The sequence below is a fragment of the Enhydra lutris genome, unplaced genomic scaffold (assembly GCF_002288905.1).
Source record: "Enhydra lutris kenyoni isolate GAN:26980312 unplaced genomic scaffold, ASM228890v2 scaffoldscaffold10, whole genome shotgun sequence".
NCBI classification, from domain to species: domain Eukaryota; kingdom Metazoa; phylum Chordata; class Mammalia; order Carnivora; family Mustelidae; genus Enhydra; species Enhydra lutris.
In genome coordinates this window covers 20491339-20509498 of record NW_019154094.1, presented here as the reverse complement: position 1 = coordinate 20509498, position 18160 = coordinate 20491339, and the positions used below count along the sequence as shown (strand labels likewise).

The 18160-nt window shown below is 41.3% G+C and overlaps 1 protein-coding gene across 2 annotated transcripts in view; it reads right to left on the bottom strand.

Annotated features, from left to right (window-relative positions):
* LOC111144220 (synaptoporin) overlaps positions 1–18160 on the bottom strand; it is a 315398-nt gene that overhangs the window by 6445 nt on the left and 290793 nt on the right. For both annotated transcript variants that reach the window (XM_022498431.1, XM_022498432.1), the window contains one exon: positions 1719–1910. In XM_022498431.1, the coding sequence (XP_022354139.1) occupies positions 1719–1910 (192 nt within the window). The remainder of the gene's footprint in view (positions 1–1718; positions 1911–18160) is intronic.

Genomic DNA, 18160 nt, shown 5'->3' with positions numbered 1-18160 from the left:
AGACCCATCCTCTCTCACAGAGCATGCGATTTGGTTTCCATCATTTCTCCTTTTGATTTTTTAAAAAATTTATTTTTTTAAAGATTTTATTTATTTCTTGGAGAGAGAGAGAGCACAAGTGGGAAGGGAGGTGGAAGGAGAAGCAGGCTCCCTGGTGAGCAGGGAGTCCGATGTGGGACTCGATTCCAGGACCCCAGGATCATGACCTGAGCCAAAGACAGATGCTTAACCGACTGAGCTACCCAGGTGCCCCTCTCTTTTTGATTAAAAAAAAATTTAATTACGTATTTTATTTTAAAATGTTATATATGTATGCACGTGTAGAATTTGGTGGATATATTCTTTTCTCTTTTTATTTGAGTGTAATTGGCACACAACACGGATAGACCTAGAGGGTATTATGCTAAGTGAAATCAGTCAAGCAGAGAAAGGCAAATATCTCTTTTTGATTTTAGGAGACACCTCACATTGTTTCCAATTCAAAATTCCCATTGCTTAGTCTAAAACGTGTTAGAGACATCAGAGGTGGAATTAAATAGACCATGTGGGATGTCATAATGTATTAGAAGATTGATTAGTCATTGAACAAACACACTGAATGACTTTTCTCTTTGTTCTTTTAGATTTTGAGATCCAGATTACAATAACCTTCATTCAGCGTTCCCTAGAAAGACCCTGCAGAAGCTGGTGAATATCCTTCCACGCATTCAGCAGCAGTTGTGACCGGCAGTGAGCAAAAATCATGGTGAGACCCTCGGACACAGTTTCATTCCATGTTTCCTCTCTCACCAAGGCAGGATCCACCATCAAATCATCAGGAAATGATTAGCAACCCCTTTCCCCCCCGTCTTAATTGCCTTCTCAGATTAAATTTCAGAAAGCTGTAAAACATAAGCTAACCTTGAAGCCAAGATCATTATTTTTAGGGATGGCTAAAGAATGTTTTTCCTTCTGCAAACACTGTTGGGTCTTCCATTCTTCCGTAACAACTGCTTTTTGCTGCCATTATAGCTTCTGTCTTTCTTAGATGCAGTTTCTTTCTTTACAAGAACACAAGCATCCAATTTAGCCGCCCTGTTATCTGCCAGATTTTTCTATCTTCTTGTGAGAGCTATACATTTGGTAATATTTGACTTTGTTCAACTAATTTAGTTCAGCTTTTCCAAAGTTACCAGGCAATTAAAGCGGGAACATGGAGGAGATAAAAAAAAAAAATTACTGTGAAAAAACTACCGTAACTGTTTAAGTATTTTTTATACTATGCAGTTTTTCTCGCATCCTACCAGGTCTGTGTGTTTTTTTTTCTCCAATCAACCAGATGTATTCTAGCTAGGTACGGTTTGAACAATGTTTTCTTCCCAGGAGACCTCTCTGCCATCAAATATTCCTTTTAACTTCTGGCAGGCTTCAGCCTTAAAGTTCAGATTTTATATCTGCTTCTGGTTTAGAATTTTGACTTGACTCTCATCCAAGCAGCAGCTGCCAATACCTGCTGGGTTCTTATTAAGACTCCATAATTGGCGGCATTAGAGCCGATGGGTTCTGACAATAGAAAACTTGATGACCAGAGGATCACCTTGCACAGGGAGCGAAATATCGCCCTTTACATTGGCCTAGTTTTGGAGAAAGAAATCTCCAAGATAACTTTTGAGATGTTTTTTCTATTCCCTTGAATGGCAAACAAAGTTTTGGGAGGTAAAGCAGAGATGGAAACATACCACGGAAGTGTTGAGGCTGGACATAACAGGGCTGTGGACAGCCATACATTTGTTGGACGGCTGTTTGCAAGCTGACATCAGTAACAAGACTTCCTTGGGATCCGTCGCGACCTTGACATCAGACAGTCCTTTCGCCCAAGCTGATGAACCCACCAACCACAAGAATGAAAAGACCACGGTGACGATGAAGTCCTACAGAAACAAAGAGAGAAAACAGTAAAAGAAGTGTGAATTTTAGAAAAGAAATGGTTACTTTATTAAAAAAAAAGAAATGGTTACTTTATGCAACAATGTGGCTTGCCTTTTGGAAAATTCCTGGATCCCAGAGCACTGGAACCAAGGAGAAGTTGAAAAATAAATAAAAGAAAGTTCTGTGACATTATATGTATACGTGTATAAAATAAATAATGGGAATATTTATTGAATGCTTACTGTGTTCCAGGAATGATGCTAGGTACTTAGAGCTCTCCTCTAATTGTTCCTGCAATACCCCTGTGAGGAAATTCCTATCATTGTCCCAGTCGCAGGTAACAAACCTGGGACAGGGGATGATCGAACGGCTTGTCTAGATGCCCACAGATAATCAGTAATGGCGTCAGCAGTCACACCTGGCCAGCCAATCCCTAAGCCCATGACCTTAGCCACTATGTGATGATGACTGCAAATGGAGAGATTTGCTGATTGTTAAAGACTCCTAGATATTTATTCATTTGCTCATTCATTTTTTTTTTATCATTTAACAAACTTATATGTCACCTAGTATATGCTTGGGACTGTGTTAAGTGGGAAGTATTATCAGCCATAATGTTTTGAGTGCTTTTTTATGGGCAAGGATAATTTTATATAATTTTTATATAAAATTATCCTTACAAACATCATGTTAGACGGTATTTTTAATACCAGTTTTAAAGATGAGGAAATCAAAGGGATAACATAACATAGAGAAAGGGACAGAGCCAGAATTCAAATCCAGATCTGTCTGACTTAGAAAAGCATCTGCTATGGTTACAGAGGAAAAAAGCTTCTTTTTTCACATGAAACAACAACTCTACGATGTAAGAGGATGAATATTTTAAAGAAACATTCTGAGCTTCTGTGCTACTTCTCATATCCTCCATCATGACTCAGAGAGGGTGGGGGATAGGAGTCACTGTCCAAATCAGAAGCGGACCATGTTCTAACATAGGACAGTTTTACTGTATTTATTTATAGATTATTTACAGATTTACTGTATTTATGCTTGACTAAAATAAAAATGTTGTGTCCTTCTTACCTAGTATATGAAAAACACTGACCTGGAAAGGAAAAGAGTATATTTGCTATACCAATAGAAAGATTTCTTTTTCTTTCTCTCTCTCTTTTTTTTTTAATTTGACAGGGATCACAAGCAGGCAGAGAGGCAGGCAGAGAGGGTAGGAAGCAGGCTCCCTCCCCGCTGAGCAGAGAGCCTGATGCGGGGCTCGATCCCAGGACCCTGGGATCATGACCTGAGCCAGAGGCAAAGGCTTTAACCCACTGAGCCACCCAGGCGCTCCCTCTTTTTTTTTTTTTTTTTTTTTTTTAAGATTTCTTTTTCTATTCTAAATGAAAAGCCTGTCAAGTAGAAAACTTGCTCTGTGTCTCTTTCCTACACAAAGGCATGGCACATCTGACTTGTTCTGGTTAGTTTTCCCTCATGACATGACTTTTCATCAAGATTCCAGGATCGACACCGTGGGAATTCTTCCTCTGTAAGGATGCTGTTTTGGATGGTTATATGTTAGGTCTGACTTCTGTGGAGAATGTTCTAGACTGTCCACTTCTCAGAGTGGCTGAATCCTCTGAGAAATGGCTACCTTTTCATCCACCGGCTGCTGCAAATTATGTGACTTGCCGGTTGAACGTTTGATGTTGGCTCTAGAAAGTTCATGGTTTTCCCTGAATTTACCCATAGGGTTTTTATTGTATGGGTATTTTAGCCCTATTCCCAGCCTGGTTTTATAAGCTCACCCTTCTTTTCCCCCTCTCCTTCTTAATTAATTCCAGTTTGTGTTCCATATATCCGTGTAAGCTATCTTAAGTTGTTTCTGGAATATGGTGGTAGAAACAGGCAGACAAATACAATATCTACAGCAATCAATAAGAACATTTGGAATCAAGAGACTCAAGTATTTTGAGTCTGAATTACAAGCTGGAGGAATGGTTACAAATAAATAAGCCAGGTCGACTCTGTCAAATACAAATTTAGGTTCATGTTCAATCTGGTACCTTATTATCAGTCATTTCTGAGGAATGTGCCAGGTACTGAGCACAGTCTTAGGAGGGAATTAAGAAAAGGCAAAATACAAACTCTTCTCTTGCTGTTACATATTTGTTAGGGGCTATAGACACCCTATCATTCCCAGTTATGAGAGAGTAGCTGTCATGATCTATGCTCATCATAATTAAAAATAGACTTGAGAGGGACACCTGGGTGGCTCAGTGGGTTAAAGCCTCTGCCTTCAGCTCAGGTCATGGTCCCAGGGTCTTGGGATTGAGCCCCGCATCGGGCTCGCTGCTCAGCTGGAGGGCCTGCTTCCCTTCCTCTCTCTCTCTGCCTGCCTCTCTGCCTACTTGCGATCTCTGTCAAATAAATAAATAAAATCTTAAAAAAAAATAGACTTGAGAGAATGGTGGTAGGGAGGGGAAACAAGAACACAGTCATATGAAGACGTCTCCATTGGAAATTGGAGAAAATAATATAAAAACTTTTAGACTTGTTGATAATAGTAAGAATAGCTAACATTTATGGGGCACTTTTTTTTTTTTTAAAGATTTTATTTATTTATCTGACAGAGAGAGATCACAAGTAGGCAGAGAGGCAGGCAGAGAGAGAAGAAGGGAAGCAGGCTCCCCACTGAGCACAGAGCCCGATGCGGGGCTCAATCCCAGGACTCTGGGATCATGACCCGAGCCGAAGGCAGAAGCTCAACCCAGTGAGCCACCCAGGCGCCCCTATGGAGCACTTCTTATGTGTGAAGTATTATCCCAAGTTTACATGAATTAACTCATTTACTCCTGACAACAGCACTGTGAAACAGATGCTAATCCAGTCCCTATTTAACAGTTGGGGAAACTGAGCATTAAGGGATTCAGTAAAATTGCTCAGAGTAAGGAGTTAGTAAGTAACGGAGCCAGGAATGTAAGCCTGGCCAGCTGCTTCTGGCACCTGTGAGCTTGACTGGTCTCTACTTTCCCTCATGTTCACTTGAAGGAATATTGATCTTCTTACTTAAAACAAGTACACTAAAAAGCTTAAAAGTTGGACTTGAAGTCCTGCTTAATTTAGATATGACAAATAGTAACGAGTCATTTTCCACAAACTTCATGATTGAAGTCAAGGATCTGTATCCTTGAGAGTGAAAAAATGGGTTGTACTTGGGAGTGTACCCAAAATTTTACCCCTAGGACCACTTTACAAAGAGACATCAATATATCGCATTACAGTATCTTCTGTACTAGCTAATGGCTCAGAGTCTGTCGTCAGATAGACCTGGGGCTGAATCCTGACCCTGCTAGTCATTCATGGTGTTCTCGGGCACTTTGCTAGGATGACTTGATGCTGCAGATTAGTTCACTGTAAAATGGGACAATAACAGTGTCTGTCTCATAAGATGGTTGTGAGCGGTGAAAATATACTTTTTTCGTTTGTCTGCTTCTCCCAGGAAGATGTCAGCTCCATGAGGGCAAGAATGGTCTACTTTGCTCGTTGCTGCGTCTTAGCCCAAGAGTTGCCATCAACACTTATTGAAAGAATGAAGGAAGGAAGAAATATACAAAATAATCCCAATTTGACAAGACATTTACATTTATGTATGTAACACTGTGTAAGAGTTTACCAAGTGGTGCTCGTAGGATTAGAAATGACTTCTATTTTGTTTTATGTAAGCTTATACATTTTTTAAAAAAATATTTATGTATGTATTTTAGAGAGAGAGTGAGAGAGCATGAGAGGGAGGGACAGAGGGAGAGGGAGAGAGACTCTCAAGCAGACACTGCACTGAACCCGATATGGGGCTCCAATCTCATGACCCTGAGATCAGGACCCCAACCGGAATAGGAATCAGATGCTTAACTGTGTGTGCCATCCAGGGGCCCCTAAGCTTGTGTATATTTAAACATACCCTACTTTAAATTAGACCAAATAAAAATAATGTGGCAATGTAATCAAGACATTGATTGACAGAATTTCAGATGGCTCTGTTTGTCCTCACAACAGCATCAGGATTTATATAATCAGACCAAATCATAAATGTCATTAGAATTGAGAGTTTCACAGCAAAGGGTTTCAGAAAGTAGTCTCAAGTGCCAGGTATTCCACAACTAAGCAAAGTGTGAAGATGAGATTTTGTAAAAAGTTCGAGATAAAGAAGATATTAGCCTGAACTTTTTAAATTTTTAGCTTCAGCATGGAGCCTGAGTTAGAACCTGCTTGCCGGGAGCGCCATATGGGAGCAAATCCTTGACCCTATGCTCCTCTCTTCCGATCTCCTGCTGAGGCTCCCATTAGCCAAACCCTGCTGGAACCCAGTGGGCAGGGAGCCCACTGCCGTGATCCATGCTCTCAGGTCCTGGCCCAGAGCATGAAGGGGAGGGGCAGGGCGTCCAACAGAAGCTGTTCCGAATTAGAAATTGTCTCCAGAGCCTCAGCCACAGCTGCCGTGACCTGCATTCACCGAGCACTTCCTATACGCCAGGCACTCTGCTCAGCACTTAACAGACATCATTAACCTTGTGACACACGTACTTGACGTTAGCCCTGCTTTTCTTACGAGAAAACTGAAGCAGAGGCGGGCGAATACTTTCCGTATAATTAATGCCTGGCTTGATTACCGCAATGTATCATGAGCCGGGGGGAAAGATGCTCTTTGGTGTGTTTTTGTAGATAATTAGCTTAGCTGGCGTTCTCTAAATTTTAGTCATTTTGGTACCACCTAAACAATTTTGATTTTATGCACATACTCTCGTGTTACCGCTTCACCTTTCACTTAAAGCAAATTACCCTTTTTACATAAGTGAGGTCATCTCAGAAGGAAATAATATGTGTTCTATAATGTCAAACCAACCTGCCATGGGTAGAAGGCAATTGCAAACATAAGTGCTCCACAGTGAAAACAAAATGCCTTAAGTTCTACCAGGGGATGTTTGCACAAGGCTGTAGAGCCTGGGATCTTTGTTAAAAGGGAGATGAGCAAGTGTTAGAGGGATATTAAGGAGATACTAGCACGACCTAACCAGAAGACCTGAAGTTAAACAGAAGGTGGGATAACTCCCTCAGTCATGTTACTTAACACCATGTTCAGGGTCCACCTGCACCATCTGCTGAATCAGGAGAGGTAAATGCCTCCCACTTGAGAAGGGATTTTCTTCTGATGATGCAGATGAGGACCCAGTGTTTGCGAATGCTGCTGCCCTGTGTCTAACAGCAAGACTGTGCAGGGAAGAAACTCAGGTGGTAAATCTGTAACATTTGCAGCTAGGTTACCATGTGCATCCATTAACCCTCTGAAGGTACCTTCTGCAGGCTTTGCTTGTGGTCTTTATTCCCATAGAGAAGGGAGGCTGCATTCGAGTGCCTTCATGCTTCAAAAAAACCTCTCACACTTGGGATCTCTGTGGTCCCCGTAAAACCCCAAAAAGTAGTCATAGGAAGTTATTAGCCCCATATTACAGATTAAAAAACAACAACAACAACAACAAGGGACGCCTGGGTGGCTCAGTGGGTTAAGCCACTGTCTTCGGCTCAGGTCATGATCCCAGGATCCTGGGATCAAGTCCCACATTGGGCTCCTTGCTTGGCGGGGAGCCTGCTTCTCTCTCTGCCTCTGCCTGCCACTCTGCCTGCTTGTGCACACTCTCTCTCTCTGACAAATAAATAAATAAAATCTTTAAAAACAAAACAAAAACAAAAATGGAGCCGAGAGAGATAAGTGGATTTGCTTCTGGTTCATTAAGTGGTTTATAAAGTATACTCTGGGCTAGTGGTCTCACTCTGCACCTAAAGAACACCAACACTGGAGAGAGACTGCTGCCTCGCTGCCTGGCTGTGTTTCTGCAGTATGTTTGAAGGATGTGTTCAGGGATCCAAAAAAAACCGCCTCCTCAGGCAGAAGGAGCAGTCTGGCTTCATGCTGGCTGGGTGCTCTGTTTCCAGTTCATTTGCTGGATGTGTTTTGTTGCCCCCACTTCTCCTAATTTGCTGTTAGCAAGCTCATTTTCATAGTAGAATGTAATTTAATATATTAGAGATGTTTGTCCTGGACCACTCTGGGGCATGAAAGGGAATCATCTTTGGTGACGGCAAACTTACTCTTTTAGAAGCAGGTGAAACTATCTCCCCGGATAGCGGCACACTGGATATTGGTAAAATGGTCAATTTTCCTATTTCTATCTATTTGCAAATATTCTCGTTATTTCAACTCCCATGATATTATTATCTCTTTTGCCTCCTCGATGTTTTTGCTGTTTATTGTGTGGCTGACACGGTGGTGAGAGCCTCTACCAGAAACGGGGCAGCCCAATGAGTTACTGTCACCCTCAGTGTAACTGGATTTGCTTTGGTAAGTCAGCTTTCAGGAATCCTGGAATGAAGCTGTGAACCAGGAAACACAGCATCAAATAGCAAGCTAGAAGCTCAGCTCAGGACAGAGCTTGGGACCTGTGTTGGAAGAGAGAATCTTGTCCGCTCACAGGTTTATTTCATTTGAAGGATGAATACTAGTGATCACTGACTTCTGGAGAATGTCCTCAGTTGTTAACACGGAGTAGCAGAAGATCATTTGATGTTCACAATAACTGCAAGCGGCTGAAGATAATTATACCCATTTTACAGATTCAGTGAAGTTAAGTGATGTGTCCCAGTCCCCACAAGTAACTGAGATTTGAATGCCGGGCATCAGGCTCCTTGTTTTGTGAGTGACTTTTCCCTTATGCCCACACTTTCTCAGGTTCGAGTTACCCATTATTGTGGGAACACAGACATAGCAATAAATAACTATGGGCTCCCTAATGCTGAGAAAAGCATTTTTCTTCACAATTCTCTTTCAATCTGAGGAGTAAAGAAGAAAGTCTCAGCTGGGTGCCAATCTGTCGCGAACATCTATTTAACAAATATTTAACACCTGTTTATCAAAGAAAATTGGCCCCAGGCTCAGAGCCTTCATACAAGCAATGGTGTCTGGTGGGACTCCAGTACTCTACTTCCCACTGATACGTTTCTATCTCCTAATTATGACAAATAATGCTGGGTTTCTGTATCCATTAGTGGTACAGGGTTTTCTTCAAAATTACATTGTATTTAGTTTTAAGAAAATAATTTAAAGAACAATAGCAAATAATTTATAGCTGATGGGACAGTAATAATTTGTAATATCAATACTTTATAGTTTCAGGATGGCTGAAGTTGGGAAAGTCTATAAGGCCCCATCCTGGGAAGGGAACACTGAGACTAGGTCAATACTGTCCAACAGAAGGTGAGCCAGAGATGTGAATCACGTATGTAATTTCAAGTTTCTTAATAGTCCCATTAAAAAAAAAGGCAAAAAGAAACTGGTGCAGTTAATTACATGAAGACAATATATGTATTTATATAATGAAACCAAACATACAAGATTTTTGGTAAGACATTTTCCCTTTTTTGTATGAAGTCTTTGAAGTCTGGTGTGCATTTTGTTTTATTTATTTATTTTTAAAGATTTTATTTATTTATTTGAAAGAGATCACAAGTAGGGAGAGAGGCAGGCAGAGAGAGAGAGAGGGAAGCAGGCTCCCCGCTGAGCAGAGAGCCTGACACGGGGCTCAATCCCGGGACCCCGAGATCATGACCTGAGCCGAAGGCAGAGGCTTTAACCCACTGGTGTGGCGTCCCTGGTGTGTATTTTATACCTAAAGCACATTCTCATTTGTATCAGCCACATTTCAATGGTCTAATAGCCACATTGCTATCGCTACCATATTACACGGCACAGCTCCAACCAAAGTTAACAAATGGAAGTACATTTCCATTCGCAGTGAGAGTGATGCTTCTTCTCCTGTTTTGGGTCACTGATGTCACCTCTTCTCTTGGCACTCGAGTTCGAGATGACCCTAGTAGCCATCCGTCAGCTGAGCCTTCACAAGGCCAGTATGTCCCTCATGTCCCTCCTGGCCTGTAGGACCTCATATATGAGTTGATAACAGTGGCCCAATGCGAGACCCCAGTGGTCTGGTAGAGGTCTGAAGGCAGACCAGTGTGACCAAAGAGTCTTGGGCCTTCCCTACTGGCAGCCCACAGGAGGAGATGGCCTACGGGGACAGTGGGGACTGCATTTCAGCCTAGATGTAGGGGAAAAATCTTACTTGACCTCTCTATGCTCAGGAGATGTGCAGAACAATGGCTGGTGAAATGGGAAGAAATATACAGTTCCATTGTCCAGATGGAATAAAATTACTTAACTCCAGCTTGAAAGATCAGAGCCAAAGAGTTTGGCTCCAGAATCTGGGTTTTAATCTATTATTAAAGGACTCTATTGCTTTTAGAGGCCCATGACTTTATTGGATCATAATAAAAATTGAGTGGCCATATTAATACTTATGGCTGGCATTTATGGAGCAGTTACTATGTATCAGACACGGTGGATCCCATACATTATTCCTTTAATTCTCCTAATAGCGCTCTGAGACGGCTATTATTGACCCCACTTTACAGATGAGAAAATCAAGGTTCAGAAAGGTGAAGTGAGCTGCTGAGTTCTCGGAGTCATTAAGTTGCTGAGCTTTGTTTGCAAACAAGGTTCACTGAGCTCAAAAGTCTGTGCGCCTTGCTGAAGTGTGAACCTCATTATATTCCAAAGGATCTTTAAAGAGGGCCCAACATGTATCAGGCACGATGTTAAAATGCTTTCCATACTTCACCTCAGTTCAGCCTTACCATAGCCCTATGAAGTAGATGTTAGTTGTTTTGTTTTGTTTTGTTTCTTTCTTTCACAGATGAAGGGAGTGCTTAGAGAAGTAAGTAGAGGAACTGGATACCAAATTCAGATCGATTGGACTCCAAATCCCATTCATTTCTTCATTTGTCCATTGTTTTATCAGTTCCTTTCCCTAATCACTTGCCCAATATTTATGATCTTCCCATTATAGGCTAGGTATTGTTCAAAAGATGGAGTAGGGACAGGAGGGTACCAGTCCTCAAGTGGTTTGCATCTTTCCTTTCTCTGCACAATCTGGATTTTTTAAAAATAGATTTTATTTATTTATTTGATGGAGAGATAGTTAAAGCAGGAACACAGGCAGGGGGAGTGGGAGAGGGAGACGCAGGCTTCCTGCTGAGGAGGGAGCCTAATGTGGGGCTTGATCCCAGGACCCTGGAATCATGACCTGAGCCAAAGGCAGATGCTTAATGACTGAGCCACCGAGGCATCCCTGGATCGTTTTATGTTATTACTGGAAAATGCACTACTGTCACACCATCAACTAATCGAAATTTTGCAAAAGGAGAGAGGTAGTGGAGGCTGATCTTCGGTTGAAAGGGCTGCGTAGTAATCAGTCATATTGTTTCACGTGCAAAGAGTCTGCTTGAGAGTCAGTGTGGGACTTCATTACTTTCCCTCTTAAGTTAAATTTGATTGTGAGTGACAAACGGCATTTTTCTTTTTTAGTTTATTCTTCAGAGAACTTTATCAGTTGATCCGTGGTTGCTCAGCTATGAAACTGGGGCCTCCTGTTTCTTGTTTTTCACTTCTCTTAAGAAAAGAAGACTTTTTAAAAGATTCTCTGCATCTCTCCTTTTAGCTTAGTCACAGACAATTGATTTCATAATCTTTGTGCAAGAGGGAGGTGTTCTTGGCTGTTTGACAACCTCAGAATGAACACAGTCTTCACTAGCTCACTGCATGTTGTTGTAAATCAATATTAAAGACACCCCTTAAAAATGATTTGATTTCTGATTGACCCTGCCTAACCTTTTCACTGCAAATAACACCTTTCAAAACGAGTTCATAGTAATATCGGAAGGTTAGTAACTGTTCAAGATAAATTAGTAGTAATAGTAGCAGTATTGCTTGCAATAGTTGCTACTGATTTTGCGCTCACTTTGAGCCATGCACTGTGCTAAGGCCTTCATGTGCATTATTTCACTTAATCTTCACTAGGAACTTGTGAGGTAGGTTTCACTACATATAGGTTTTTAGAATACAAAGCATCACATAACAGTTAATTCTATTGTCTTTGGAATCCGTCAGCCTTGGGTTCAAATCTCAACTGTTACTAACTAGCGCAGGGACTCAATGAAGCCTCAGTTTTCCAGTCTGTAAAAAGGGGCAATAATGACATACGTTTTCACAGGGTTTTTTGCCATGGATGCATGAGCTAATTCAATAGAATACTCAGCTCAGTGCCTGACACATAGTAAGCCCTCAATGAATTTTCACACACAAACAGAGAGAGAGAGGAGAGAGAGAGAGAGAGAGAGAAGAAAATTCTGTATACAATTGGATCTGTAACAGCATCGAAAAGTATTCAGTGGGTTTTGATGGTCAGATAAATCAGATGTGATTTATTCAACAAATCTCCAGTAAGAACCGACGAGGTGCCAGGTCTTTGGAATATAGTAATTAATAAAAACAGACACGACCCTAGTATTCAGTCTGTTGGAGGAGAGACCTTACTCAAATAATCAAAGAATAAGTAATTGCAGATGATGATAATGGCTTTGCAGGAAAAGGACCTGGTGTTTTGAAAACAAACAAAACAATGGTGACACTAGCCAGTCTTGGGGAACAGCGAAAACTGCACAGATCTGGTTGCATCTAGAATCCTTTTAGGTTTGTCCCTTGGGTGGTTCTTAGCACAGGTGGTGTAATAAATACATCACAAAATGATTATCTAGAAGGTCTATGAATTGATGTCTAGAGGGAACTTGGGGCTTCTCTCCACTACCTGCTTATACTATGCCCAAGAAGAATACACGTTGACACTGGTTAGAACCAGGAAGATTCACTGGGCCGTTCTGCTAGCAAAGAAAGGTTTAAAAGGAGGGAAATAGTGCTTGGTTAGTGAGAACTTTGGTGGCTCAAATGTCTGCTGAGGCTGTTGGTTCTCTGCCCTTGCTCACTGGCAATCCTCTCCCTCTTGGAAAGCCAATCACCAAAGAGGTGAAGAGGTCTGCAGGGGATGTCTTTAGCTATCTAAATGGTGGCAGAAGAGGATTCCTGCCTTTCTGGACCCGCACGCTCTTTGAAGTTCATAAGCTTAGGCAACCAGCTAGGGCTGTTAACGGTTTCCAGGTGAGTTTCTAGCTTATACAGAAAACAGCACTCTTTCCAAATGGTTGGTTATTGGTTTTGACACATCTACCAGTAAGGAGAGGAACAAGTAAGATGCTCAAGTCCTAGACCAGAGGGGAGTCAACTGTTGAAACTGATTTGCACATCTAAAAATAACTCATGGAAAAGAAAAATCACATTTGTATTGTGAGTCAAGGATGAATCCGGAAATCTGAAGACACTTACTGATCATCTTACTGATATTTCTTTTTATTTTTATGTGTTTTTTTTAGCACTTCCAGTATATTTTGGGGGCTGCCATTGAATCAGCTAGATAAAAACGCTAAGATTTAGTCAATTAACCATTAACCACCAGCTTTGTCGACTTGACATAAAGCATCTGGGCATTGTAAACATATCTGGAAAATGCCAGATGTCAGGCAGTGTATAGATGAAACATCTGGAGGAAGTGTGGCATACAGGAGACATGGGGGGAGGCTGCAAGTCAAAAGCAGCCAGAACTGAACTTCATCTCTCCCATGTGCCTGGGGCTAGAATGTTTTCTCCCTGCGTGATCAAACCTACTCCACCACAAGCCTGGCTGGCTCTGTTGGAAGAGCATGCAACTTTTGATCTTGGGGTTGTGAGTTTGAGCCCCACATTGGGTGTAGAGATTACTTTGAATAAATAAGTAAACTTAAAAAAAAAAACCCTACTCCATCAGTTTTTTATATATAAAACTTGGGAGTTTCATATATATATATATATGTGTGTGTGTGTGTGTGGGTGGGTGTGTATATATATATACACGTATATCCATATATATATATAGGTATATACATATAGGTAGTTGTGTGTTATCTGTTTTTTTTTAAAAAGCATGGTGTGTGTGTGTGTGTGTGTGTGTGTGTGGGTGTATATGTATATATATGTATATATATATACATATACACCCACACACACCACGCTTTTTAAAAAAAAACAGATAACACACAACTACCTTTTTCTCTCCATACAGTGGCAAGCAGTAGAGGCATGGATAGTAAAAACATCAGATATTCCAAAGTAATTTCTTCTTTTGTCTAAATATTTTTAGGTTCCCCTCCAACCTATATTTAAAAACGGGCGCATTTTATAGGAAATCATGTCAAGTGAGCTACTCGGAGAAATTTCGACTCAGAAAATGCTGGCAGACCTTTCAGGTGCCACATTCTGAACCAAGTCAGCCCCTCTCAGGTCTCTGCTCTGTGTCCTCTTGCCATCATCCTCCCTGCAAGTGGAAAGAAAGCACATCTTCCTCCTTCAGCATTACATAATATTAGAGTGGGAAGGAACTGTCAAGATAAATCCAGGCTGTCAGATATTCCTTTGAAAACATAATCCTATTATTAACTTACTATTCTGCACTCCTGTTATCTCCCAGATAAGACACAGAAGAGTTGCTATGCGTGGCTGGAAATAATGCACTACAGACTTGCTCTGGGATTTAAAAATTCTCTGGGATTCAGTGTTCACGTCTGTAACATGTAAGCCTACCTGACAGGCTTGTGGTGAGGTTTCAAATTAAATTAAAATGTGAATCACAGAGACTGGAATATTTTACTTGTTGCATTAATGGTTGGGATGATGATGGTGGTGAAGATGATATGATGTTCAAGTGACATGGGCTGTTGTCCTGGTCGATGACACTGGACCATGGGTTCAGCTGTGATGACTTTTTTTCAATCCGTATACTAATGTCCTTTTCAAAATATTCACTCTGCTGCAGTTCAAGCCATAGGGCAAAAATACTGCTAACGCAATCCAAAGTTTGACCCAGTGTTTCTTTGCGGGTAGAGCCTCAAACCTGTCTGGCACCACCAAGGAGGTTGGGCAAGAACCAGGGGTGCGTGTGTCAATATTTCATCTGGTTGCAGCACATGACCGGAAACGAGCTGGAATCATCGTGCGAAGACTGGAAAGGCCACCTGAAGGACTTCTGCCTGGAGAATGAGCCACTGCTAGTGTCAGCGAATGTCCGGATCATCGTTCCATTCTCAGAGAGTCCACAGCGTGGGCTATTTAAATTCTTGTCCCATGGTTTCATTCACCGGATTGTCAGCTCCTTGGGGAAGGGACAGTCTTAATCACCTGGGTCCCTGGTGCCTAGCCAAATGTCTACGTCTGTACGACTTCTCAGATATACCCACCGCATGGCAGAAGAAAGGACAGAGAGCTCACATCTGACATCGTCCCTTGGGAACTCACCTGGATTTCAAAAATCTGTGTGCTTCCTAAATGATCTCAAAGATATAAGAAATTCACGACACTGGCCACCTATAAAAAATAAAATTAAATGGCTGGAAGACAGGGATGGAAGAAGGGTTTTTGGGGTGTGTGTGTGTGTGTGTGTGTGTGTGTGTGTGTGTGTTTAACTTATGTATTATCCCTTACCCCCCTCAGTATGCCCTTTTAAATGACTGGATTTGGAAACGTTAGCATAATTTTAGACTAGGCATATCTTACTGGATTTGACCTTTGGCAATTGTGAGTAACTTTCTGTTTAGGGGAATGATTATGATTATATTTCACACTTCCCTCCCACCAACTTTTTTTTTTTTGCAAGTGAGCAAGCATTAGTACAGCTAGGTTCATGAAAAGAGCTGCTATTTTTTCAAGCATTCCTTATGCCTTTCTAGAATTGAAGGCCCATTATTCTGTCATATATCAACCCATCTGTCAGCCTGCAACAGATGGTTAAAATGAAGAACTTCTAAAATACCAAGAAGGAAATTATCCTGCACTTCCCATCCACAGCTTAAATTTACTGACTTTGGAAAATTCCTTTGCCTCTTCGCCACTCATCATACCAAGTGAAAGTGAGAGAAAATATTACATTTGAATCACAAAGCAGAAGCCATTCCTCAAAAAGATGGCTGTTGGATACACAGGCCTTGGCTTTACTCTGTCAGGTGGAGAGAAGATAGAACTGGGTTCGAGTCTCAGTTAAGCTGCTTCTTAGCTGCATTTTTTTTAAGGGCAGGGAGGGGCAGGGGGAAAGAAAGAATCTTAAGCAGGCTCCCTACACAGGGCAGAGCCCCTTGCAAGTCTCCATCTTATGAACCTGAGATCATGACCTGCGCCCAAATCAAGAGATGAATGCCTAACTGACCGAGCCACCCAGGCGCTCCTTACCTGTGTAGCTTTTGGTAGTTTACTTGACCTCAAGTACTTATAGGCCTTACTTGTAGGCCTTTATTTCCCCAACTAAAAAGTAGAGAATGAACAGCCTGTTTGACAGAGCTGTTGCAGGAATGAAAACACAAGAGGATAATCTGTGGGACAATATCTTGCATAACAAAGCACCTGATAAATGATAGGTATTACCATTTTCACCACTGGACTCTCCCCTTCTGTTCTTATCCCATTTCCCACAGATTTATTCTAGGTTAAAGATGCTGTGTCTCTGGCAGGCAGGATTTGAGCAGATGCCTAAGGACAGAAAGGAGGCAGCTACGAAAAAGTGTCAAAGTGTGGATGAGTCTGGGTGTATGAGTGTCTGTCTGTCTGCGATGTGTGTTGTGTACACAGGGTAAGTCACTGAAATGCTGCGTGATTAGTGTGTGCTTGAGGACAATGTGCGGGGAGGCCACGGAAGTGAAATGTTTGCATTCTAGGGGAATGCATGTATTTGGAACCTGAAGGTACCAGGGACTTCTATCCAAATCCTCCCAGAGAGAATCATCACATGTTTTTTTGGTTTTCATTTTCAGTCTGGATGAAATAAATATTTGTGATTTTTACTCTGTCGAGGCATAAATATTAATTATATCATAACTTATGTTTCATGCTTTATTTAACTGATTCCACTTATTTTTGTCAGTTCTATCCTATTTCCAACATGTAACTGTTATAATTTAACATTCACAGTTTTTTACAGTGGGAGTGTTTGGGAGTAGAGTCTCCCTCTCCCCAGTGTTATTCTTTTATGAAGACTGATGTGTGTGATAAGAGATAATGACAGGCCCCAAAGCTCTGAGGGGTGAGATGTGTTCTAGGGTAGCGCTTCTCGACTTTCTATCCCATGAAACTCCAGGGATCTTGTGCAGATTCTAACTCAATAGGTCTCGAGTGGGTCTGAGAGTATGCATTTTCTTTTTTCTTTCTTCTTCTTTCTTTCTTTCTTTCTTTCTTTCTTCCTTCCTTCCTTCCTTCCTCCCTCCCTCCCTCCCTCCTTCCCTTCCTTTCTTTCTCTCTCTCTCTCTTCCTTCCTTTCTTCCTTTTAAAGATTCATTTACTTATTTTAGTGGGGAGTGGCAGAGGGAGAGGGAAAGAGAGAATCTTAAGCAGACCCCATGCTGAATGCGGAGCCGACACAGGGCTAGATCCCACGACCCTGAGATCATGACCTGAGCTGAAACCAAGAGTCAGATGCTTAACTGACTGAGTTACCCAGTTGCCCTGAGAGTCTGCATTTCTAAGTCTGCATTCCAAGTGGTACCAGGGCTGCAGGCCCACAAACAAACTGTGAGATGCAAGGTCCTATGAGGAACCTTCCTCCTTAAAAACCTCCCAGTGTGCTCTGGCTTCCGCTGCCTTTCATGGCCCCACTCTCAACAGGCTTTCTCACACCATTTTGCACACACTGCCATTTGGCCTCAGTTTCATGGAGGTAAGTCTCATTTTCCCAATTCAATTTTAAGGTAACTTTCCTCTTAACTTTCTCTCTTCTAGTGTTTACTGAGTCATTTCTTTATACCAGGTACTGTGCTAAGTGTTAATTTCATTTAATTCTCAGTGATAAGGTCAGCACTATTATTACCATCAATTAACAAGTGAGACTACTGAGGCACAAAGAAGTTAAATAGATTGTCCAAGGTCACCCATAGCAAGTGGTAAAATCAGGACACAAATGCCGTTTGACTCCAGAGTCTGAGCCCCCAATTATTAATGTTTCGTTAAGATTGTGCCTCACTGGAATGGTGAAATATAAAATTTATTTATATAAAATATATAAAATATAAAATAAAAATATAAAATATATTTTTATAATTGCTGCAACACCTCGTCCAGTGTTATTTCTAATAGAGAGAAGCAGAGTAAAAATCTCTTTTCCAAATAAAGAAGAAACACCTATATGCTGTTTTTTTTCTTTTCTTTCTTATTTTCCTTTCTTTTCTTTTTCCTTCCTTCCTTCCTTTC